The following is a 24,744-nucleotide window of genomic DNA, read 5'->3' as shown; positions in this document are numbered from 1 at the left end:
GTTTTGGGGTTGGGTTTGTCCATATAAAAACATATAAAAATTACACACACACAAAGATTTTCCTTATAAATACACACATAAACATATATTGCAGTGTTACCTAGAAACATGTTTCCAGCCTAAAGGCACATGTTTCAGATATGGAAACCGTTTCGGGGACTTAGGGACGGTTCGAAACGTTTCCAAGCTGTCCCCGATCCTCGAAAATTTTCAGAAACGATCTCGGAAACTCGAAAACGGTCAACCTTTTTTGGGGGGACCGTTGAACGTCCCTGGGATGGCAAGGGATGCCCAAGCCATCCCCTGACTGTCTTGGGGACGGGTGTCTATTTCCGGTGATAGGCACAATTAAAAACAATTTTTTTTATAAAAATTATTTTTCATTATTTTTTTTTATTAAAATTATTAATGAAAGCAATTAATTTTGTTAAATGAGAATGGCTGAGAGAAAGTGATTAAATTTTTTTATTTTTAATAATTATTAATATCAAAAGAAGCTGAGTGATTAAATTTTTTATTTTTACTTAGCTATCGATACCATGTTATTGATATCGATATCATATGATATCAATAAAAGTCATACTCAGTTTTAAAGAAAATAAAAAAAAAACATTGGCGGAGCTTTCATGACAGTGCAAGGGAAGAAATACATAACTGGTGAAGACGTGAAGTGTGAAAGGCGAAAGAGTTTTTTGATTTTGGTTTGAGCAAGGAAAAAGAAGGAAAAAGAAGACTATGAAGTGTCTGATTCAATGAGTTTAGAATTAGAATCTAGATTCCAATTTATACGTGTTATTATTGTTATATAAATTTCAGATTTCCCCATATATATATATATATATATATGTAGCCGTTCCCTATTTTGGGGAAAAAAATGTCCCAGAAACCTTTTTCCCTGTCCCCCCATCCCAGATATATTGACATATTTCTTATCTATGTATATTTATATAAATAATAAACATAGATATATAAATAAGAAATATAAAATACGTTAATATAAAAGCATGGTTGACACAATTTTTGGTGAGTTGTATAATAGGAAAATCATATCCTGTCATTGTTGCTTATCTAGTGGTAGCAGAGCCTAGTGTAGACTATTGTGTAGTGGCCCTTCTAGCACTCTTCTTTTTTTTTCACATTTTTTCTCACAAACTGATATTGTGTAAGGACGTTTGGCTAGGTGAGAGGCACAAGAGGATGAGGAATTGAAATGTTCCATCCGAGAAACATAATGAAAATAATAGATTTGCAACCAAACAACAATCTTCACTGAATTTGAATCATAAACAACGATCTTAATCTAATTCTTTCAAGCAACAATGATTAATCAACCCAAACTCCAACATCAATTGATACTAATTATGATAATATCTCTACAACCAAAGGATTGCTATGACAATCATTACAATAGCAAAAACTAACACTTACAAATCTGCCACAAATGATGGACTTACAAACATTGAATTGTATACAAGTCACGGGGCCTTCACTGGCTAGGCAATATTATATCACGTGCATTCATATTGGGGGGTTTAATATCCCAAAAAGGAGAGTGCAATATATTGCCTATCGGTTAAAATAGGGGGATTTTTAATTTGAGCTATTAAAAAATGCAATATTTAGTGAAAATAGGGGACTTTTAATTCGGGCTATGTATTAGGAGGGGGTGGAAAAAAGGAGTTTAGGGCAATATTTTTTGAAAATAGGGGGATTCTTTAGCATGCCATGAACGGATGTGATATAACCCAATTTCACTAAGTGAAGCCCCCATGATACAAGTAAACTTGAAGCTCCAATGCACTCCCTGAGTGAGAATGCCCTCAAGATCTAAAGGGTTTTTGTCCTTTGATTTTAGCAATCAATGGATTTCTGTCCACTAATCATAGTCTCTTGTGGGTTTTCATCCACAAAAGAACTCTTGAATACAAAGTTCCTAGAAGATACAATAACATAATATGGATCCTTACAATTGAAATCTTTTCCTAGTTTTATGTGCTACCCACCCAAAATATCAAATTAGTTGGTGTAGACCCAAAATGGGCTCAAGGCCCAAATTTGAATTAGACACGCTACATCATAGGTCGGCCTTACAAAATTTTCCAGTGGAGGTTTTGAGTTTCTCCTTTCAACTTGGTGATGGTTAGGCAGTAACTCTGATTCTCGATCCCAATGTGTCGTTGAGTACAATTTCCCCTTTTTATCTAGCATGGATTAGGCAATATCCTCGAACCTCAATCTCTGATGACTCTCTGGCATGCGTCGAGCAACAACCTTGATCCCCAATCTCCAACAACACTTTGGCACACATTGGGCACTGATCGTTGATCTCCGAAAATTCTCTAACATGCATCAAGAAGCAGCCCCAATCCTTGACCTCTGACAACTCCTAGATACAGGTCAAACAACAATTTGATTCCCAAACTCTGACCTCACCTTGGGTGAGAAGTCTATTATTTGGTTTTTGAAAAAGGGACATGACAAGAATTGATAAAAAAATTAAGCAAATGGTATAGGAAACCATGGTATAATAGAATTAAAAAATTGAAAAAAATAAAAACCAGCGACTTCATTGTGGCTGCTAAAAAAAGTGTCTAGATTTTTCATGGGTTTCCTTGGTGAATCAATAGGAAGAATAAAAGTGTCTAAATTGGATGAACACATATGCACATATTTGAACCTTACTTACATCCCTCACAGATTGAACTTGGATCCAAATCTAGGATGGATCATGCTTGAACTAGAAAGTCTAGAGGGATAAACAGGTAACATAGCTTACAACTTAATTCACATATGGATTTGAAGAGAATCATTCATTGCAATGGTTCATAGTCCGTCTTTTTTGGTTTCAATGATACCCTCTTCATTATGATGGTCTCTCCATCATGATGAACTAAACTGCTTTTTCTTCATTTCACTTCAAACAAAAAAGAAACAAATTATGTGCAATTTACATTCCTCAACTATGAATTGCCAAACAACAATAATGAGATGCAAGGACAAAGGCCAAATTCCAAATGCTAGTTTTCAATGCATTGGTATATGAGGTTCATGCCACTATCTTTTGCATCAGACTGATCATTAAATACTATATTATCATTAAAATATTTTTGGTTGTTTTTCTCCTCTTCATTAGTTTTACAAAGCATCTAATATTTATAAATTTTGTTATAAAATGAGAAAGATGTTGCAGTTTTAGAGATGGTATTTTTCATAAGAAGCACTGATTTTTCATGTGTCCCTTCTTGGAGCAAGGGGGCTCGATAGTTCTTATATTCTTGTGGATAGTTGAGTATGTCTTGATCCACAAGAGTGTTGTTGCTATTGATAGTTGAGTTTGACTTGATTCACATGCAGATTGATGTACTTGTGAATAGTTGAGTATGTGTCAATTCATTGCTTTTGTTGGACAAATAGAACATTCTTTTATGTGATGATTTTGGTGTGTGCTGGGTGAGTGAGAAGATTTGGTGAAGCTACTTCATCAGATTTCTAGATGTATTGTTGTGTTTAGTCCATGCAATGCCATGTCTTTTGTTTAGATTGATGTAATAAAGAGGGAATGTTGGAATATTACATCTCAATATGGTATAGGTTAGGTTATAATAGTTAGTAAGTAAATACAACAAAATGTTGGTTTTGGAAGTTACTTTCTCATAACATAGTTTAAGTAGTTTTGTAAAAAAAGAAAGGCTTTATAAGCGAACACAATATAATGTGAAATGTGCATGAGAATTCCGAATAATTCAATATCATATTGCATTTTGTTTCTACTATCAATAACAATGGTATAATCTCATTTCAGTTTTATATGCTCCACCATTTTCAATGGCATGTGGATCAATGATCTCATAAGATGTATTGATGATGCTTCTTGGGAGCTTGCCAGAATCCTATTCAAGATTTGTAGTAGCTCTTAGCATTTCAGACAATCTAAGTTTGTAGAATGTAACAACATCACTACTCTAGTTGGAAGTTCTCCAACACCATTCTTAGAAGGATATAGGGGCAAGATGAAGAAGACAAAAAATAAGTCTCTAATAATTGTCAAGGCAACAAAGGAGCTGAAAAAGAAACCTTAAAAATGATTCCATTGTGATGCTCAAGGACATTGTATAAAGAAATGCAAAAAATGGTTAGCATGGTTTGAAGAGGAAAAAATTAAGTAGAAGCTAATGTAGCTTCATGTAGATAGAGAGAAAAACTGTTTGCAGTTACTACATCTTCAAGCTCTTACTCTATAGAGTGTTGGTATTTGGATTCAGATGCAACATAACATATGACACTCAAAAAGGTTGGTTTACAAGGTACAATGATATTCCCAAAGGTAAGGATGTTATTCTTGGTGATCATAGTAGGTATGAAATGTTGGAATAGGAAATATTTCTTTAAAAATGTCTGATGGTGCATATAAGGAAATACCATGCTATTGAGGATTGTTTCAATGGCCTCTCCAAGTATCTTTCAATAAAAGCTTTGAATTTCTTGAACATCTCCAATGCATTTGACTTAGGTTTAAGAAGATAAATAAATGTCATTATTGAAAAATTATCAATATAGGTAATAAAATACCTTGCTCCCTTATGTTATACAGTTTGCATTGACCTTCTCTGAATGCACCAAGTCCAATAGCTCATTCGGTCTTATTTCCTTCTTTGAGAATGCAAGTTTTTGTTTCTTATGTAAGCTACAATCTTCACACATGCCCATTTACATGTCCAAATGTGCGATAATAAACAATTGAATCGGCTCTCTTATCATCACCAGTTGCCATCATTACAACATCTGGAGTGCTTAAACAAAACATGTAGAAATTTCCCTCTCAGATACATTCTACAGTGACTTTTCCCTTTGCATCTTTTAGAAAATAGATGCTTCTATCAAATTGTCTTTCTATTCCTACATCAGTTTTCTTGGTAATTGCTAGAAGATTACTAGTTGATGCTAGAATATGCCATAAATTAAGTTGTAATGGTTTTCTACAGAATGAAGGGTATTTTCATTGCTATGTTGATTCAAATGTCTACTTTAATCGTATTGGTGCATAAATTATAGTTTTAGCAATACATGTTGATTATGCTATTGATATGAGCAATGATCTAAAGTTGTTAGATTTATTTTGTTTAAAAGCTACATTAGCTCCTAAATTTGAGATGACTACCTATGGTTAGATTCATTATTGCTTAGGCATTCAAACTGTTAGAGACACACATAATAAACAAATTCATCTTTATTAGGAAAGATACATAGAGAAGACCCTCAAGAAATTTAAGATGGATAACTACAAGCCAGTTGGTACTCCAATAGAAGCTGGTATAATGTTGTCAATGGAAATGTGTCCAAAGTTGCAGGAATAAATCATTTCCTTATATTAGTGTCAAAGAAAGTCTTATGTATGCAATGGTTTGCAATAAACTTGACATATCACATGTACTAAGCATTGTAAGTCAATTTTCAAGCCACCATAATCTAAGCTTTGAGTAGCAACAAAAGGAATTTTTAGACAATCACCAGGAACAGTTACGCTTGAGATAAGGTTCAGTAGGAGTTTCAGATCCCTGTAGCTTATGGGTCCTTGTGATGCACATTTGGTGGGGAATTGAAATTATTGGAAATCAGCATCAAGTTATTGTTTTATTTTGAGTGGTGGTGCAGTTTCTTGGATGAGTAAGAAACAACCATTAGTTTCACTTTCTACTACTGAAGCAGAGTATATATTAACCTGTCAAGCCATGGAAGAATTAATTTGATCAAAGAAACTGCTGAAGGATATTGGTCTTACTCAGACCCATTCCACAATTCTAAAATGTGATGGTAAGAGTTGCATTGCAATAACAAAGAGTCCAATATTTCATCGTAGAACAAAACACATTGAAATGCAGCATCATTTTCTCCATGAACAAGTTGATAAGAACACATTAAAAATGGAATATTGTGTGACATAGGAAAATGTGCTAACAATTCATGTTCTGTAGGAGAGGATTTAATCTTCAACAAATCAACTAAGTGATATTTATTTAAGTGGGAACATTAAAATTAGATTTATCCAAAGATCTCTTGTTAGATTTTATAAGCATGCAATTAGACTCAGAAAAGTAGTTGTATTAAACACATGCAATTGAAGTTAGAAAGTAGGTGCATGTAAATGAATAAAGCATGCATGAATGTATAAGTGGTTTATTAAATCCTACTTCAGTAATTACTAGTTTCTGCATGAAGTCACAACTCATCCAATTCATGTGTAAATATATTGAATGCATTAAGAAAGCGAGGGAGAATATATATTTGAGTAGGGATTTATTTATTTTTCAGTTCATATATTTTATTAACCATGTAAATTTTGAGTTTTATCAATGGTTTCACATTACTGTTGATGTGTGTTTTATGCACATAACATTTCAGAATAAAATACCAAAGTAATTTACCCTCTCTTGAACAAAATCACCTCAGATGCTAAGGATAAGATCAACTAAAATGATTCCAAGGTTTCTACATGTCAGGTCTTAACGAGTGGGTAACTCAATGGTTGATGTGAATTATTGTGTTCACTTGGGGACTTATGCAAATGTTAGGATTATCTTCTTCGATCATGAAATATGTGGAATAGGTGTGCTGACAACTTAGGATTTAACAATATGGCTCTGGACTTAATTCTTACTAAAAAATAAGCAAAAAGATTAGGGTTCAGGAAATCTATTCTAGGCCTAAGAATGTAGGAAATGATGAACAAATCTAGTGGAATCAAACTAGGCAAGGTCTCACAGACAGGTATTGACACAAGCTTAGTGCAATCGTCTAAGCTATACTCAAGGATTTTCAGACTATTACCATCACACATTGACACCATCCAAGTTGATGCTTGTCAAAGGTTGCATAATAATTGAAGTTAAGCTTACTCAAATTTCCAGTTGACCACACAAGGCGCACTTACCAGCAGCAAAAGGCTAGTGGTATGGATTAGGGATTCCACACAAATATATTCAACAAATCTTTCACTCAATCTAATGAACATGAAAATAAATTCTAATCTAACTTGGAGGAATTGAAAACCATGAATGCAAAGACAACATTTGAAGAGAAAAATCACCAACAATTGAACAATGATTTAGATTCAAATAGCTGCAGCATATACCAACAATTCTACAAAAACTCTTACAAATGAGAGACAAGGAGGTATATATAGAGTCTCTTACAAAATGGATGGCCAAGATTGATACAAGATCAATGGGCAAGATCATGCCAACAAAACCCTAGAATTGCCCTAATCAGGGTTTACATAAAAATGGCACCACCAACATATGGCCCAATAAAAAGATACCTAGTCATCAAATAGGGAATCTTCTAGAAGATTCCTCCTTGCATCTCTCTCTCTCCCCTAGCATATTCCAAGAATCTAGCCAATACAAAATCTAACTCCTCCATGGAAATGCTAGGCAAGGTATCCTGCTGCAAATCAATCACATCCAGTGAATCTGAGTAAGCGTCCAAAGTGTTCTCCCAATTTGGCATGAGCTTCTGCGAACTATGAACTTGAATTAACAAAGAGACCAAGTCATCTATCTGACTCTTCTTCAAAGAGTCCAACTGGCAAAAATACAGAAGTTTCATCTTGTCTCTTAATTCGGCTAAGTGTAAACCACTAGCATCACTAACATCAACACTTAATAATTCCTCAACTGAGGCAAGAATCTTCATCTAAATGTCCCGAATCAATCCTTCCATCTCCGTACAACTCAACTGGGCGTTCTCATAAGTTGATCTCTTCATGGTCAATGAACAATACCAGCCATGGAAATTGTATCTGTCTCCACTGTGCACAATGTTCTCTCTGACCAAGGTGGAATTAGGAATCCTCTTCAAAGCCTTGAGGCATGGAATAGTCTTCTCCTGAATAGGCCAAAATTCTTCTCATACTCCCTCCAAATACTGGATTCTAAACACGACCCCTGTTGTCCTATCATATGCCTGAACAAACTGAGTAAGGAAATCATTTGCCTATTTTCTTGCACTCTCAATCCACTTTTCCACCTCCGAGAGTGTATCTCTTGCTGCCTCATAGTGTGAATCTAGTCCATGATCAACTGCAATAGGGGAAATAAGGGTGGGATTCTCACGCCTTACCCCCGCAATATACTCTCTAAGTCTGATATTCTCTTCTTTGTACTTCTCCTTCTCTTCAATTTCTCTATCTAACCTTGCGTTGATCGCCTTAAGGTTATCACCGACCTCCTGAAATTCTTGCTCTCTTGATCTACGGCCAAGGGCAACTGAAGTAATCTGGAAATCCATAGGAGTAGCAATGTCTGATGTCACACCTCCAATAAGAACAACAACTTGTGCAATCCGCATTTCTATCTCATCTCTAGCTATGTGCGACAAAATCTTAGCTCTCTTGGGTTCTTTCTCCTTATTGCTCCTAGCTAGGTAATCATCAATGTTATCAATAGGCTGTACCTCTATCATTTTCTTACTCTTTTCCATACTCCTCATCAGCCAATCAGGCTTTCCATACCATCATCGAGACACATCTCTCAATCAAGCCCTCTCAATGTCGAGATAACATCATCATCATCATCAGGATTATTCCTGGTCAAATCATATACCTCATTTCCCAAACGAACCTCCAAAAGGATAGTAGGGGATCCCGTCTGATCATCATTCTCATTTGGTGGAGCAGATGTCGTTGTAGCATTTAACTCTTGAATATTCTTTGGTAGTATCACTGTATTGGAACATTGTTGGGTTTCCTTATTCTGCTATGTTATTTCAATTACCTTAATTAATGAGACACTGAGAAGTGGTGAAGGAATGATATGGAAGAATGATAGTCTTTTGTTTCTTCTTCTTCACCTCCTCAATCTTCTTCCCTCTGGCCTTGACTCCTCCTGGCGTGTTTTTCCTTCTCTTGGGAGTTTGACTCTCTTTGACTGCATGAATCCTGACATCACTGATATTCCTCTGATCATCCTCGGAAGTAGACTCTTCCAGGTTCATCTTTTCAGAAGTGAAGGAAACACCCATATCAACTAACTTATTCATCTGAATATCTACACATGTACGGGAGAAACTCAAGACCTCTCTCATCAATACATTCAAATCAATCTCTTCTGATTCTGACCAATTAGGCAATAAGATTGCCTTATTCATTTCATTCTCATACTGTGGATGCGTATGATCCCTGTCGTCTAACACTTGATTAGGAATGATAAAAATTCCACACTTCCTCATGAAATCCACTAACATTCTGGACCACATTCGTCTCTTCACTGCCTGCTCGTCCATCAGGTTGGCTCAATAATCTTCTATGTCTACCTTGTGGGTGAACTTCTCTCCCCTGATCCTTCCAATTTTCTTATCGGGATCAAATATTTCTCTTTTCTTGAAGGTTGCAAATTGATAAAATGCAAGCTCCTCACTTGCAGTGTTGGCAGCTAAGGCAGACTGGCAAACCTCCAACGTCTTCCCAACTGAAATAGGGAATGTCATGCCTATCCTTTGCTTCTCTCTCTGAATGGAATCAAACTCTAGAAGTTGTCTCACCACTTCCAACAAGATCATTATGTTGGACGGATACCTAGGAAGCCTGTAGGGTTCGGATTGAAACCCATGATTCCTAAGGTACACAAAAGTGGGAAACTGAATATACCACAATCCATATTTCTCTATTAGCTTTGTTGCCTCCTTGGACAATCTTTGGTGGATTCCGCCTTGCAGCATCCGCGTGATGTACGTTGTGAATACATCATTCACTCTCTTATAATCTTCAATTCTATACATGTTCAATTGGGGGTAGCATTCATGACTCCTGAATTGTCCTTGTCCATTCCCGACTTCACCTTTGCATATCAATCCTTTGTATGAAACAAAACGTGCAAGTAGGTATACCAAGTAGGAAGTCATGGTGAATGACTTGGACTGCTCTTCATTCCTCAGCTGAATGTCCAAATTGTCACTGGTGCAGAGGCACCTAAGCACACAAGCATAGCAGGAGGTCAAAAGTCATAATATGAACAATTTATTGTATTTGAGTCATTCATAATATATTAAGGTTATTTGAGTCAATTGAATCATAATATGTAAGGCTAAATGAGCCATTTTTTCCAAAGATATCATATTTGGTCCATATTGAAGTTTTAAAAGTGTCCATGTAAGAGTTCGAGTCATTTATGTCAAAAAAAGTAAAAATTGCAAAGTTGCAATATTGCCAAAAAGTGCAACAAAAGTGTAAAAATGAAATCCATTGGTTATGAGGTGGTTGGAGTAGTTAGAAAGGAGTTGGAAATGGTTTATAAAACCATGTTTTCTCGAAATCAAGAGGGGAGATCAGTTTGGAGGGGATCTGACAAAGATTATCCATCAAACCCTCAAATTGTCATGAAGTTTTAAGGAATCTATGGCTGTCATAGATCCATGGAGGATCACATTTGATGTAATTTTTATATGTAGATGTTATTTAATGATAGATTGATGAAATATCTTTCAGATGAATCCTTTCTTGTGCATTTTTGTGGAGTATTTGGCAAGATATGTTTGTTTTTTCAATGATTGTCAAAACCCTGCCAAGGGTTACCCAGTTTTGGAAAAATGATCATAACTTTTGATTAAACCATTGGATCTGGCTGAAATTTTGAGATAACTTGTGCAACTCAGTAATATAAATTCTGACCAAAGCGATTTTCTTTATGAGAAATATGTAAAATGTTATGGATGACTGTTTGTTACAGTTCACGGTGAAAAGCAGATTGGTGAAGGTAGCAACAACCCAGTTGTAGCATTTGGTGTGGTCACATGAGGGATAATATTGAAGAAAGGATATATGTGCTGGAAAGGTCTCTGAATCTTCTTTCCAGTTCTTTTGGTCTTACTTTATTTGGTTAAGAATTGAATATTTTGTGATTATTTTGGTGAAAACAGTTGTTAAGCGATGAAACCCTAAACTAGGGTATTCCATGGCAATAAAGAATTTGATCTCTCATGTTATGGTGAATGTTATGATCTGAAATATTGAATGAAGGGTTTTAAGGATGTAATATAACCTTTGAAATTGTTTTGAAGTTGAGAAGAGTGATTTATCTTTTTATTTGTCTCTTGATTCAAGTTTAAATTTTACCCTTGAATGAAGGTTTTATAGATTTTCATGATGCTCTGCATCAAATTGGTATCAAAGCTAGAAGAGCTTGAGTGTGTGGGTAGAGCGTCGAAGGAGGCAATCCACACCAGGACCTAGCCCATGAGATTTTTTATTTGATTCTTGTGTTTAAAGTTTCTTGGTTGTAGGTTTGGTGTAGGTTCACTCAGCTGCAAGTGGGTGGACAGGAAGGTCTACCAGAGGGGGCCTTAGGAGATGGTCCAAAGGGCCTGAGAAGGAGGTCCAGTGTGTCACCAAGAGTCTTGGGGAGAGAGGCAAGAGAGGACTCCCAGGTGAGGGACAGAAGTTGTTGGGTGTTTGTAGCAGCTTGGAGGAGTGGACTTCAGATGGGAGATGCACCATTGGAAGCAGCCAGTATAAACTCCATTGATAGGAGTCTTGATTGAAGCAGAATGTAGCAGAGGCATCATGTTACTCATTTCCAAGAGACTTGGGAATCTTTCAAGGCCGGTAGTATGGTGCAGGAGCACCCATGGCGTAAGGAAAATATATGGTCAAATTCATCATTTGAAATATAATTTATATTTGAAGGTCATTTATAATGTATTTGAATCCATTTGGAATGATTTGTAAGATTTGGAAGCCTAAAAATGTAAGCAAGTCCTGATTATGTCCTAGTTGTCCATATAGGCCCTTATAGGTCAAGATGGTCAAAATTGTATAAAAGGCCATGAGAAGGCTATCAAGTATGTAAAAGGTATTAAATAGATTATTTGGACATGTTTAGGGGGTTTTTACAATTTGGGGAGTCATTAGGAAAAAGTGTCAAAGTTACAAGAAAATTGCAAAAGTGCAACATTTGCAAAAATGTAAAAGTGCAAAAATTGCACATAAAGTTGTAAAATGGAAGATGAAGGGTCATAAAGGTAGTTGGATGGTTTATAACTACCAAAGAGTCTATAAATATGTTTTATTGGTCGAACCAAATCATTATTGGAAGAATAGAGAAGAAAGGAGAACATTTTGGATACATTTTGGTGCATTCTACTATTGTTATTTTGGTTGGCTTTCCAGTTTTTGTGTTGGTTCCAGGCCTTGTACGACCATGTATGGCCTGGAAACCTTTGTATATGTATAATGGATAGTTAGATATGTTAATCACCTTTCTTTTCCTTTTGGTTTGGAGTTGTTATGTTTAGAAATGAAGAAGATATGGAAGCTTTGGTGAAAGTTGTTAATTGTAGATTTGATACTTCCTGAGAATAGTCACATTGCAGCGTATGGTATGAACTCATATGATATTATTAAAACCTCTAAATAGACTTATTGGAAAGATATGTGAATCATATTTCTTTTCCCTTTGGTTTGAGGTGTTTTGGTTTTTATTTGTGGAAGTTATGAAGATTTTGGTGAAAACTGGTTTTAAATTGTCTTAAATGGAGTTGCTGGAAAGGGTTTGTACTTATCTTGTGATTTCACCATTGGAAAAATTAACGACTTGAATATTATGAAAGTAGACTCAGAGGGATTTCATTTGAGTATGGTATTGTTTTAGTTTGGTTAAGTATTTGTTGTGAAATATGATGCCCTAGCAGGCAGCAAGCATACATTTTCCGGATTTATGACAGTCAAAATTGGTCTCGGTGTAGAGATGATAACTTTTTATGGCACCGTTGGATCTTTATGAATTTTGGATATTTTTTTTATAATACAGTTATTCAGGATTTGACCGAAGGGATTGAGATGTTTATTTCTTGTTAAAAGGTTATAGACCTCTGTGTATAGGTCTATCCAAAGGGGCAGCAAGTTGGCAAGTTTGATACCTAGATTAAGTTTTCTTGATTGATTGATTGATTGTTGAAGAATTATGAAATATGCCTCTAATGAATTGTTATCATGATTAAAATATGGATGGATCAAAATGATCCTAAAGTTGTGATTGGTTTTCCAAGATCCTCTGCATCAGTCACTTATGATCCTAGACCAATTTATCAATGTCCCTCTAAGACAATCTTGGATGAAGTAGAACATCCATCCATCGAATATTGCACCCTATGGCATCTCCATCACTCTGTTAAGCAGGAATACTAAGTCACTATATTCCTCTTTGAAGTTTGTGCACATGAGTGTCTTGGGAGCCTTGGAATGATGAAGCCTAGGCTCGATCATCCACTCTTTGTTTATCATACTCTTACACACATCCATCTTCTTTGTGTACCGTTCTTCATACTCATCCTTAGTTGCATCCTTCATATCTGCTCCGCATGGAACTCCAAAAACCTCAGCAATCGCATCCTCAGAAGGTAGGCAATGACAATGCCTTTAGGAGTCTTGATCATTTCGCGAGCGAGGATCATAACATCGTGCACACTCCAGGATAAGCTCACTGCATTGTATGGACTATGGGAATCCAGCGGCTTGAAAAATACCACTCTTCATAATGTTTACATATGCTGGGGAAGGAATGTGATTTCCGACTCCGAACATCCACTGTCGTATCAGGTTCAGGCTCAGGAAATGCATGTTTGTATCCATAATCTCCTTCCATCTGGATGACATCTTAAACTCTGGATAGAATCCAGTCTCCAATATCTTCTGTTGTTCTCTTCTTTCCTTAAATCCGGACTTCGACATCGCACCTGTACAAAGCTTGAAGTTAGAACTTAGGAAAAAATACAATATTCTTAATAGAATTCCTGACTTCCTAATGATTTTAGGCTAATTAAAGTATGAAGTCAGGAAAATAGTCCACACTCTAGGTAGATCTTAACAATTTAAACACAAAATATGACAAGACTAGGGTATGAAACCCTCATGAAATTAACACCTCCTTATACTTAGAAATTTCGTGCAAATCATAGTGCAAAGGAGTATACTGGATTAAGAGGGACTAGGGGTGAAAGGTTGTGTTTTCACACAAAATTATGTCTGAAGACACCTTCCGCAGTCAACAATGGAGGTCACAAATCTAAAGACAACCAGCAACTAATAAATTAACCTCTCAAAAACATGTTGCAATTATCTAAAAATATGCACAAACTTGATAAAAATCAGTCTTGATGATGAAACTAATCAATTTTGGGAACATAGGTATGGTTGGTAAAAGATAAATTTCTAAGGACAAGCAACCAATAACACTGTTGCAGACCTGAGACAGCCCTCCAATGGTCTGAAAATGATCCCAAAATGCCTCCAAAATGACTCCAAAATGTCTCCAAATACAAATCGCTAAAGTTGCAGCTGGCTGGGCAATAAAAGTTAAGTCTGAAAATTGAATGTACAGCCAACAATGGAGGTCAAAACCTGAAGCAATGGAGTTAGAACTCAGATCTGAGGCAAATGACAGCAAGTAGGGGAGCAATGGCAACATCCAACATGCATGGAATCCACCAAAATGTGGTCCAAACACTGGGCAAATAAAAATCGAACTTTTCCAGCTATGGCACCATCCTTCACAAATCTGAAAATGATCTTCAATGCACCTCAATCTGCCAACAATGGTTTGAAAACAACAGATAAACCAGATGATATCAAGGATAATCACCTTTGTTTGGGGATGAAACCCCAAACACAAAAAAATTGCTTTCACCAAAAATCGCGATTTTCACCAAAATCGTGGCATGGGGGGGGGGTCTCAATGGCAACAAACCAGTTTGAATCAGCAGCAAAAAATAGCAGCCCCAAGGAAAATCGCCAACTTAGAGGTAGGAGCCCTCTAAAATGATCAAAGTTGCCAAATGAAAAAATCTCTATCTCCCCAAAAATCGAAAAAATCTGAAAATAATGGAGTCACTAAACTTCAATGGCAGCAATGGAGAGGATTGCCAAGCTGGAAAAAAAGGAGGCCTTCAATCTAACACTTCACTTCAACACTTTCTCCAAAATCGCCAACTATGGAGAAAATCACCCTTGCATGGAATCTACCTGACAAACTTAATAATAAAATAATGCTGGACTCCTCCCTTTAAACTTACTTTCATCACTAGTTTTCACCACACAAGCAATGTGAGATAAAACACTTGCTCTTATACTTGCTTAGGTGAAACTAATTTGCTTCTAGAAGGTTGAAACATTAAATGCTCATTGCAAATCATTTATTAATTTCTTTCATCTTTTAAATAATCATTGCCTTTTATTAAAAACAATTAAAACAGGGCTCATTTATTAAAATATTTCAATTTAAATAAAAACTGGGCCAATTGGGGAAAATCAATCCTAGTAAGGATTAAAAAAAAATCCTCACAAAATCACTTTAAAATTGTCAAGTATCCCCTTAGGGGAAAATCGATCCCAGTCTGGATGAAAATCCGAACTCAAAACTCATCAAATGTGCATAAAAAATGGGCTAGGGGAAAATCGATATGATTGTGGAATGAAAATTCCACTCAAAAATTAAGTCATCACCCAAAAATACCCCTCTGGTGGAAAAACAACCTCAGTCTGGATGAAAATCCGGACTCAAAATTATGAAATGCATTCACAGTGGAAAATCGCTCCGAGTTTGGATGAAAATCCGGACAAAAATCCTCAAAAACTTGTCACAAATTCTTGGTGGAAAATCGACCCAGGTGTGGAATGAATGCAAACATCACCAACAACCTATCCATACCTCCTTGGTGGAAAAACGTGGGTAGTCGGGATAAATCCTGACACTTAGTCAAATTTTAATGCTTCCAGGGGGAAAACGACCCTAGTATGGATTAACAGTGGTGGAAAAATGGAGCAAGTATGGTATTCAGGGGAAATCCATGTCCAGTCTGGATTCTGAGAGGAGTCAAATTTTAATGCTTCCAAGGGAAAAACGACCCTAGTATGGATTAACAGTGGTGGAAAAATGGAGCAAGTATGGTATTCAGGGGAAATCCATGTCCAGTCTGGATTCTGAGAGGGGAAAATCATGGGTAGTCAGGAATATGAAGGGAAAAGCACCTTTAGCATGGAATTTGGACCTTTTAACCCGTAGAATATGGATTTCACTCCGGAAAATGATGATTTTTCCACTCAAAATCACTTAGAAACTCCAAAACTTAATAAAACTCAACTGGAATTAGGCAATTCATCAGAAATTGAAGCGTAACACAAGGAAAACTATCGGGATAAAGTGCAAAATCATCTTGAATAATTCCCTAGGAGCGAGAAAATGATTCCAAAAGGTCTGAAAACACCTTAGCACTTAAAATCACTGACGAGGACATTTAAAAACATGTTAATGCTCCAAAAGGGTCTACACTTAGACAAAACTAGTATCATTTAGAAATCTCAATCTTGTGCGCTTGATCCTATAACTTCAAAAACCTAAACGGCACTAGGAATGATCAAAACTTCGAGACCCGGGCACGAGAAACACAAAATTACCCACTAAGCAGCCAAAAACCCTAACGTAACAACACAAAAAGCGGGAAAAAAGGGGGTCCCCGTTAGCAATGGGGCTATGTGTGAAAAGGTCACAACAATTACCTAGATCAAAGATGATACTCAGATATTCTTGAAGCATACATAAATCAACTCAACCCAACTCCTCAAACAATATAGGCAATGTAGAACTTTCATTTAGACATTTTGTGAAACAACTAACCTGAATTCAGATGAATAAAATCTTACCGCTTGAATGAATTGTTGTTCTAAATTAAAATATGTTTTCTTCAACAAAATTCAAAACCTAGGTCAAATCTATCCTCATTTCCCTTAGAACCTTCTTGAACTCTGGATCCTTCACTCTACTATCAATCTCGCAAAGCATTCAGAAAAGTTATTTTTATAAAAGGAACCCCCAACCTCCTTTGCTCTCATACCGCTTCATACTTAAAGATTGCAGAGTCAGTGCTAGTAGAGCTTTGTTAGATGCAATTCCAACACAATAAAAAAAAATTATGCCTTAATTTGTTGCACAACTTTGATAAAAAGATCAATGCTGAATTTGCAACTCCACAACATCAACTTATGTTAAGTTTTTCTACAAGATTACAACCACTTGCCAACAGCTCAAGATTCTTATCTATCAGTAATGTGTTGTTTAGGAGGTCCATGACACATAAATTATCACATTGGTTTGCAACCATTTCTATTTCTTGATCATTGGGTTGGTGTTGGTTTTGGTGTAAATAATGGGATTACAAACAAGTGAATTTAGGAACAACTGATAGGACCAAATTTCTCATTACACAATATGCTGAATGCTTAAAACCAGCAAAGACATTTTTTAAACATGGATTGCTAGTTTGCATGGATGCTCCAGCATCATCTACCTTTTTCCTATTTATGAAAATCACAAACTTATGTGATTATTAAGTAGATGCAATTCTTGAACCTCATGGAAATAGACTTGGATCATCCTAGAAATAAACTTTGTACTGTATACCGTTATACTATGTTTTTTGTCATAATTGTTTTGTAAGAAAACAATTTTCACAAGCTAGGCAAAAAAAGATATTTGTTACAGAAAATATTTTTGCAGGATCTGCAGAAAAAAATTCTTTCCCTAAAGATTCCATGCCATATTTTCTGTCTGTCCTGTAAATACAAAGTGTTTTTCCCTAAAGCTTCTGTGCCATATTTTCTATCTATCTTGTATAAACAAAATGTTTTTCCCTTAAAGCATCTACACCATTTTTCTGTCTATCCTTGTACATATGCCATATTCGCTTTTCTCTACAGGTTATATTCATAATCCGAGTCCTTGCATAGGTGTGTTTGACGCAAGGCTACTGGATGGATAAGGTGCCTTCCTTCCTTTTGTTGGTTTTTGTGGTCAGTGTGATCCAAAAGCAAACATATTTGTTGTAATTATGAGTGAGTGTATTGGAACTAGGTTATATTATAACCTAAAGTTAGCATGTCTTCTTGTGTTATATTTTACTGCGCTTAGGTTAGCAAGTTAATTGTTATGTAGGGTAAGCATATGTTAGAATGTTACTTGGGTGGTTTGTTTGTCAGGTAGGTAAGCTGGTTGCATGGGAGGGAAGAGATTGTTTTGTAAGCCAATGTATTGAAATATAATAATCAATCCCGTGAAGTTAATGTATTGAATAATATTTTTCATGCATGGTATGATTTTTGTTTTTCCTGTGCTCTTCAGTCCTACAAGTGGTTTCAGCACACAAGATAACCATGATGGAAGAAGGGTGAAACACTGGGACATTGGAGCTTTTGTTGGTTTTTTGTAGACTGAATGAAATAGGCCATTTCTTTATTTGTCCCAGAAAAACCATATGACAGTCTAGAGAGAAGAAACCATGTCTTTGTCTGTCTCGGGGTTTAAATTTCTTTTCAATATTATTTTTTCTGAGACTTGATTTTTAGGGAAATTTTAGCACTAGGGAGTATAATAGTAATGTTTGTTTCTACATTTTTCTAGATAACTGAAAGAATTATGAGTGTGATGAATTTATGAAGGGTTAATTTTATTGTTTTAGAACAGCCATACACTATATCATGGCATTTACTATTTTTGGGCAGACTGTGATTAGCACCAGATACAATGGAGGCTTGCATTTGCCTTGTTTCCATGTGGGTTAAGATTTATTTAATCTGTTTTCAACAACCAAATGCAATCATTGGCTTTATGATTTGAGAGGAACATCATCATGAGCTTGAGCAAATTCATCCACTGAACAGTTTTTCATTCTGTTCATGCTGGCAGCAAATGAACTGAAGGTGCAAAAGGTATATAAGTGCTGAATATTAGAATGGTGTTCACTTTTTTTTCCCTTCTTTCTACTTTTCTTTATAAAGTGATTTCGAGAAAAATAAATATTTGGGTACGAGGATAGGTGTAGTTGTTTTGTTAATAGACCATGTTTCTAAAATGTCCTTGGTTCAAATCCCTTAAAAAGCTTTCTGTTCTTTGTTTAAAAATACATTAATTTAAATTTGGCGGGCAAATGAGCGTGCCAGGTTCTTACAATCTGAAGGGGTTACCAAGAAATAAAAGGGTCGGGATTTGTGAGGAGATATAAGTAGTGTTTTATTTTCGATGTTGTGTAAATGAAGATAGAAGGACTTGATTGTAAAAGGTGCATTTTTGGTTGAAACTGATGCCTTAAAATTTAAATTGAACACATTTGTCATCTTTGTTGTACTCCTAAAGCTATTGGAGCTATTAATGATGCATTTAAGAGATAAACTCTAAGAAGGGTCACAGAGGAGGTTGGAGGATCCACCACGAGAATGGAGGATCATTCCCATCTCATGCTAGCTATTTTCTCAACAATTGGGTAAATTACTTGAACAGATTTTTTGGTAGGAGTATTTGTTTTCTTGTTTTTAGAATGATTTTAGTTTTCTATGATGGTAGTTGCAGTTTCTATTCCAGTTTGGTGTTCCCGTGCAGTATGCTTTTTAGTGTTAGTAGTGTTGTGTTCAGTTTTGGCTTGGTTTTTTGAGTGTTGATATGGAGCAAAATTGTAGGAAGTGGTAAAGCCATTATGTTTGGGAGTAATTCATGATCAATTTACAATTTTATGTATTATATTAATGCTGTGATAAAGGCAATCCACTAGAGATGTTGGTCATTGTCATTGAGCAATGACATATCTTGCTCATACTATGGTATGGTTAGAGGCTTGTTGAATGATGAACTTCAACATGATCATGATAGCTCACCATGGAGTATGTGACAAGGAGTTAAGCATTAGAAGGATGTGTACAGGTTTTGCCATAGGTTGGTTAACATCAAGAGTATAATGTCCCCTTTTAGATGCTTAGCCAACTCGTGCACATTTACCTAGTTTCCAAGTTTTTGGAGGTTAACTGATTAGTTAGGGAGAACTCCAACATTCTTGGAGAAGCTTTTGGATAGTCTTGCAGAGCACTTGTTCTTGGGATTGAGTTCAGTTGGTCAGATGGAGCAGTTTGATGCTTTCAGAATTGCTTTCCAACCTTTTGGGTGCTCTCCAAACTTCTTGAAAGAGTAGGCTATTTTTTTAGAGAGTCATCAGATTGCCTCCAATCATCATCCCTAGTCTTCAATATCACTTTGGTTATGGTCAAAATCGCAAAATTATATCACTTGGGTGCTTTCTGCAACTTGGAGATATTATTTATTTAATTAATATTTCATTTAAGTTATCTAATGTTGGAAATAATAAAATAGACAACTAAGTGTAATAGTTCATTTTAAAGGTGTTGTAAAGTGATCTAAAAGCATGTACATATTTAATGTAATAATGTGTGAGTGTATCGGACATAGTTTAAACTTTATATCATAACTTAAAGTTCAGTGTTATTTTGATGTGCTTAGGTTCGTAAGTAATGTAAATTGTTATCTAGGGTGATTTATGTTAGAATGTTATTTGGGTGGTTAGTTTTGCCGGGTAAGTAGGTTGTAAGGGAAGAGGAAAGAAATGGTTTTGTAAGCTGATATATTGAAATGTAATAACCAATGCTGTGGAGTTAATGTATTGAAAATATTTCTCATTCATGGTGTAATTCTTTATTTTCCTGTGCTCTTCAATCCTACATCAGTCTCATATCGAAGGGTTACGCTACAAGGAGATTATATTTTCCTAACTTTGATAGTAACCTTTAGGAGAAACCGAAGTAGTTGTAGTTTACCTGTTGTGCTTAGTCATTTTTGTTGCCACCTTTCAAACACTTTTTTGAATCTTCAATCAAGTGCAATCCATAGGACATTAATGAGGCAATCTCTTCTTGGGAAGCCCAGTACATTTTTTTTATCAAATCTGCCTTCCAATGTTAATGTGAAGAAAGAATACTTCAGACTTTCGCATTTTAAAGTTCTTGAGCAGGCTCATATCTGTTCAAAATACTTTTAGAACATAAAGCTTCTTCTACTTCCAAGTCTTCTGCCAAAATGGTTCTATTTATTAACTATACATTTGAGAGAATGATTCTAGAGGTGAGAGGAAATGTAATGCTTTATGGATAAAATATTTTATTTAATAAGATATTATTTTAAAAATCAATGACTTGGATTGGTTCTGAAAGATTATTTATTCTTTATTGCCAAAGATTGCTTCTAGATCGCTGCATTTCTTTTCTTTAATCAAGAAATTAATATTGACATTCTTCCCACCTGGATTCAATGTCTCTTGATTTTCTCTTTAACACTTGTCTTCTAAAGTTCTACCCCATATCTCTCCAGTGTTGATAAAATACAAGAGGCATCTTGAACAGATTCTCTTTGGGAAAATGTAAAATTCGCTATAACTGATTTTGAGAGCTAACATTCTTTTATACTGTTTCATTTAACAGATTTTTAGTACCAGTGAAATAAAACTTTAAAAACAACCAATGTGATGAAATAAACAGTAGACTCTACGACTAATATGTTGGGCATGTAGTTCAAAAATAATAAAATCATCTAAAAAGGATGAAAGAGGTTGCCTGTCTCTCTTTACTGTGTAGAGCATCCATTTTATGTCAACTAATGGTTGAAAGTGGGTTTACAAGAATAAGCTTAACTTTTATAATTGTGGAACTGCAGCTCCCTCGCTTGTGGGCACTTTTTTGGTAGGTCTTGTATAACAAAATGGATTAAGCTAAATCGTCTCAGCAATTCTTCCAAGGTGAGGCAGTTTCAATCTTCCTTCTATCTATATCAAATGGTTTTGTTTTTTTCGTAGCAAGATTTAATATCATTATGTACAGTTAAATTCAATTGGGATGGTACTTATTACTATTGAATTGCTAAACGCATTTTTCTGAAAATGTATACAGTGTCCTACATGTCAGAAAGAAGCAACGCTGAAGGACATAAGAAATCACTATGTGGAACATATATCTGTTCGATGTCAAAATAATCGATAGATGGATCTGTGATTAGAATAATGCTATACATTAACTAAATCAGCTCTTCCAATAGAAGTGAGCTATTCGTTGAAACATATATGATATAATTATTGAAGCCTTAGCATCACAAACATTTAATTCAAAGTTTTATCTTTTAACTGGGAATTAAATTTGAAGTTGCCATTTGCTTTATTTGTTTTATAATTTACACTATAGAATTTTTTAAGATTGTGAAGTTTGAACATTATGTATTGAAGAGCACCAAATTTCTGTTTCTATTTCGTTTCCTATGCTTTCAAATTGATGATATGTACTCATTCCATATTTTCGGATTAGACATAATATGCTAGTCGCTTTCTAATTTTCTATTTATTAATTCAATTACTGTTATCTACATAAGAAAAATATTAAACTTGATTATTGGAATCAATCAACTTTAATTATATTCATGAAGATTCCACAATTCATAATGATTTCAATATGTTTTCTTCTTCTAGATTAGACCATGTAGATTTTTTGTTGCCAATATTTTGGAACAAACTCTATGATCCATCATCAGGGCAGATAGCAAGAGAAGAAAATGATGGTTGGTGGATCATAGAGTTTGATTCGAAACGTTGGCAAAAATAAATCTACATGATCTAATCCTGAAGAAGAAAAGAAGAAACAATATTAAAAAATAAATAAAAAATATTGAAAGCACTTAGACCAGAAGATTTCTATTCCAGATTCATTTCTTTAAACACCCTGATAGGGTATCCTTGAAGTAAACTAGTGAAGGTTCCACAGCTGTAATGCTGGCCTATTCAACCATATAATTTGTTGGCATCAGAAACTTTCTCAATGTTTTGACACACTAGACCACTTACATATGTATTTTTAATAAAAATGACTTCAGATGGTTTTAAAAGCCAACATTCCGTCACAATCTACAATTCCTCATGATTTTATTTATATTGGCATTGTTTTATAGTTTATTGTTATTTACTAAACCTGCATTCATCCACCTAACATCCGATTGTAACAATAAATAACAGTATTTATCAATTTTAGATTCAAATAATTAGTTGAAGTGTGAGACGATTAGAGAGAGTATGTCCAATTAAGTGATTGTAGAAAGCTGAATAAAGCTGAAAGTTGGCAGAAGGTTTTGGACTGTCAAAAAAGTGTTTTGGAAACTTTCTTTTGTGGCTATATTTGCTCATGTCCTGAAGAATGTGCTGATGTCCACTCTAGGACACTAGTGTACGTTGTGGAGTGCTGGTGGCTTATACACAAATCCTAGTGTCCTTTGCATTTTCTGTTAGAAAATTCTGTCCATCTATTAGTCTTTATCCCTGTCGATGCAAAAGTGACCTATGAAGTTGCAGAATCTGTCCAATGTGGTAAGGAGGGGAATGGATGTGATAGGGCATGTTTAGGAGCTTGCCTTAATCAAGCCCCTAAAAAACATGTTCAAACGTAAAAGTAGATACAGATTTCTATCCTATAGTTGCATGTGGATTTGCAACAATGGTGATGTGTGCAAAAATAATAGTGACTTTCTAAAAGAGTTAAGTATATTAAGAGTGCAAGGGTGGAGGAAGGAGGAGCCATGGGAGGATCCCTTCTATTTTGGGAAAGTTTTTCTTTAAGAAATGTTTGGGCATCAGATGATCAACATAATTGGCTCAAATGCCCTCATAGGCTGAGCACTCTATGATGTGCCTTTTTGTTTCCATTGAACTTTAAGTGCAAAGACGACAAACCCCATTAACCCATTCTTCTTTGGGTTTTTTCCACCTCCCTATTTTGCACCTAAGATGGTGCGAGCGATTTCTTAGCTGGGCTATTAGCATTTTAGCTTTCCATTTTATATTTGCCTCTATATAGTGTTTTTGTTCATGATCGCATGTGGGATTGAAATGTTTTGACATAATATTTCCTTTCTCACTTGAGATGCTTTGTTCAAATAACCACTTTGACTTTCTCTATCAAAAACCTTTTGGTTTCTACATTTACATTTGGGCATTCTTGCATATTAAGTTCTTATTTATTCATCCACTTGATATTTTATGTCATCCAAGTGTTTTTTCTTATATTTAGCTTTTCCCCACTACAATTTTGGTCCAATAGTGATTTTCCATATTCTCTATTCTCTTCAAATATCCTAACAATTGATTCATTAGAGCCACTTCAACTAGGAAGGCTCTAGCCTCAGCTAGGACAATCTCATATGGGACCATGACTTTATCTTTTTAATCTTTATATATGTCTCTATCTTGATAATGATTTGTTGTTGCCCCATGATTCACAACCATACAACATGGGTGTTACAAGCAACCCAAATAATGTCTTCTTTGTCTTCCAATCTCTTAGCTTGGTTGATTTGCATCTATTTTGAAGCATGCATAAAAGCTTTCCATGCTAGCGTGCGGGACATTAGCACAATTACTAGTGTAGAGGAACATGAGTGTCAATACTAGTGTCTAGGGGACACAAGTGTAGGTTCTAGTGTCTTAAGGAACTAGGAGTTAGGGAACATGGGAAGAATAAATTGTTTGCAACTTAAATAATTCTAGTTTTAGTTAGAGGAGATATTTTCAGAATAGTTTGGGGTATGAAAAGGTCAAAGTAGTCCTAAACATTTATATTACATGTGATTGCTAAAGTCATCATAAAACAATAATGGAAACTTACAAAATGCACTTTTGTTTCTACATTTTCCCCTCACTTTTACAAGTGCATTAAATCATTTATTTTAAAATAGTGCTTGACAAAGGATGTAGGAAACGGTATTTACGAATCATGTTGTACACCATTTTTTCTATCTTGTTTGAACTTTGTCTTTGGATTTGTAGTGCATACAAGAGAAGAAACCTAAGAATTGAAGAAAAAGTTCTACACATTTTATAACTATTTTTACTTCA

At 35.3% G+C, this 24,744-nt stretch overlaps 1 protein-coding gene across 1 annotated transcript in view; it reads left to right on the top strand.

Moving 5' to 3' along the window:
* LOC131040302 (uncharacterized) overlaps nucleotides 1–22,111 on the top strand; it is a 35,228-nt gene extending 13,117 nt beyond the window's left edge. Inside the window, exons 2-3 of the mRNA XM_057973191.2 lie at nucleotides 21,531–21,612; nucleotides 21,764–22,111. Of these exons, the coding sequence (XP_057829174.2) occupies nucleotides 21,531–21,612; nucleotides 21,764–21,853 (172 nt within the window). The 3' untranslated portion in view covers nucleotides 21,854–22,111. The remainder of the gene's footprint in view (nucleotides 1–21,530; nucleotides 21,613–21,763) is intronic.
* Nucleotides 22,112–24,744: the final 2,633 nt, after the last annotated feature.

This window comes from Cryptomeria japonica, chromosome 4 (genome assembly GCF_030272615.1).
Source record: "Cryptomeria japonica chromosome 4, Sugi_1.0, whole genome shotgun sequence".
NCBI lineage: Eukaryota > Viridiplantae > Streptophyta > Pinopsida > Cupressales > Cupressaceae > Cryptomeria > Cryptomeria japonica.
Note: the sequence above shows the minus strand (reverse complement) of the source record. Positions and strands in the feature narration are given on the sequence as shown.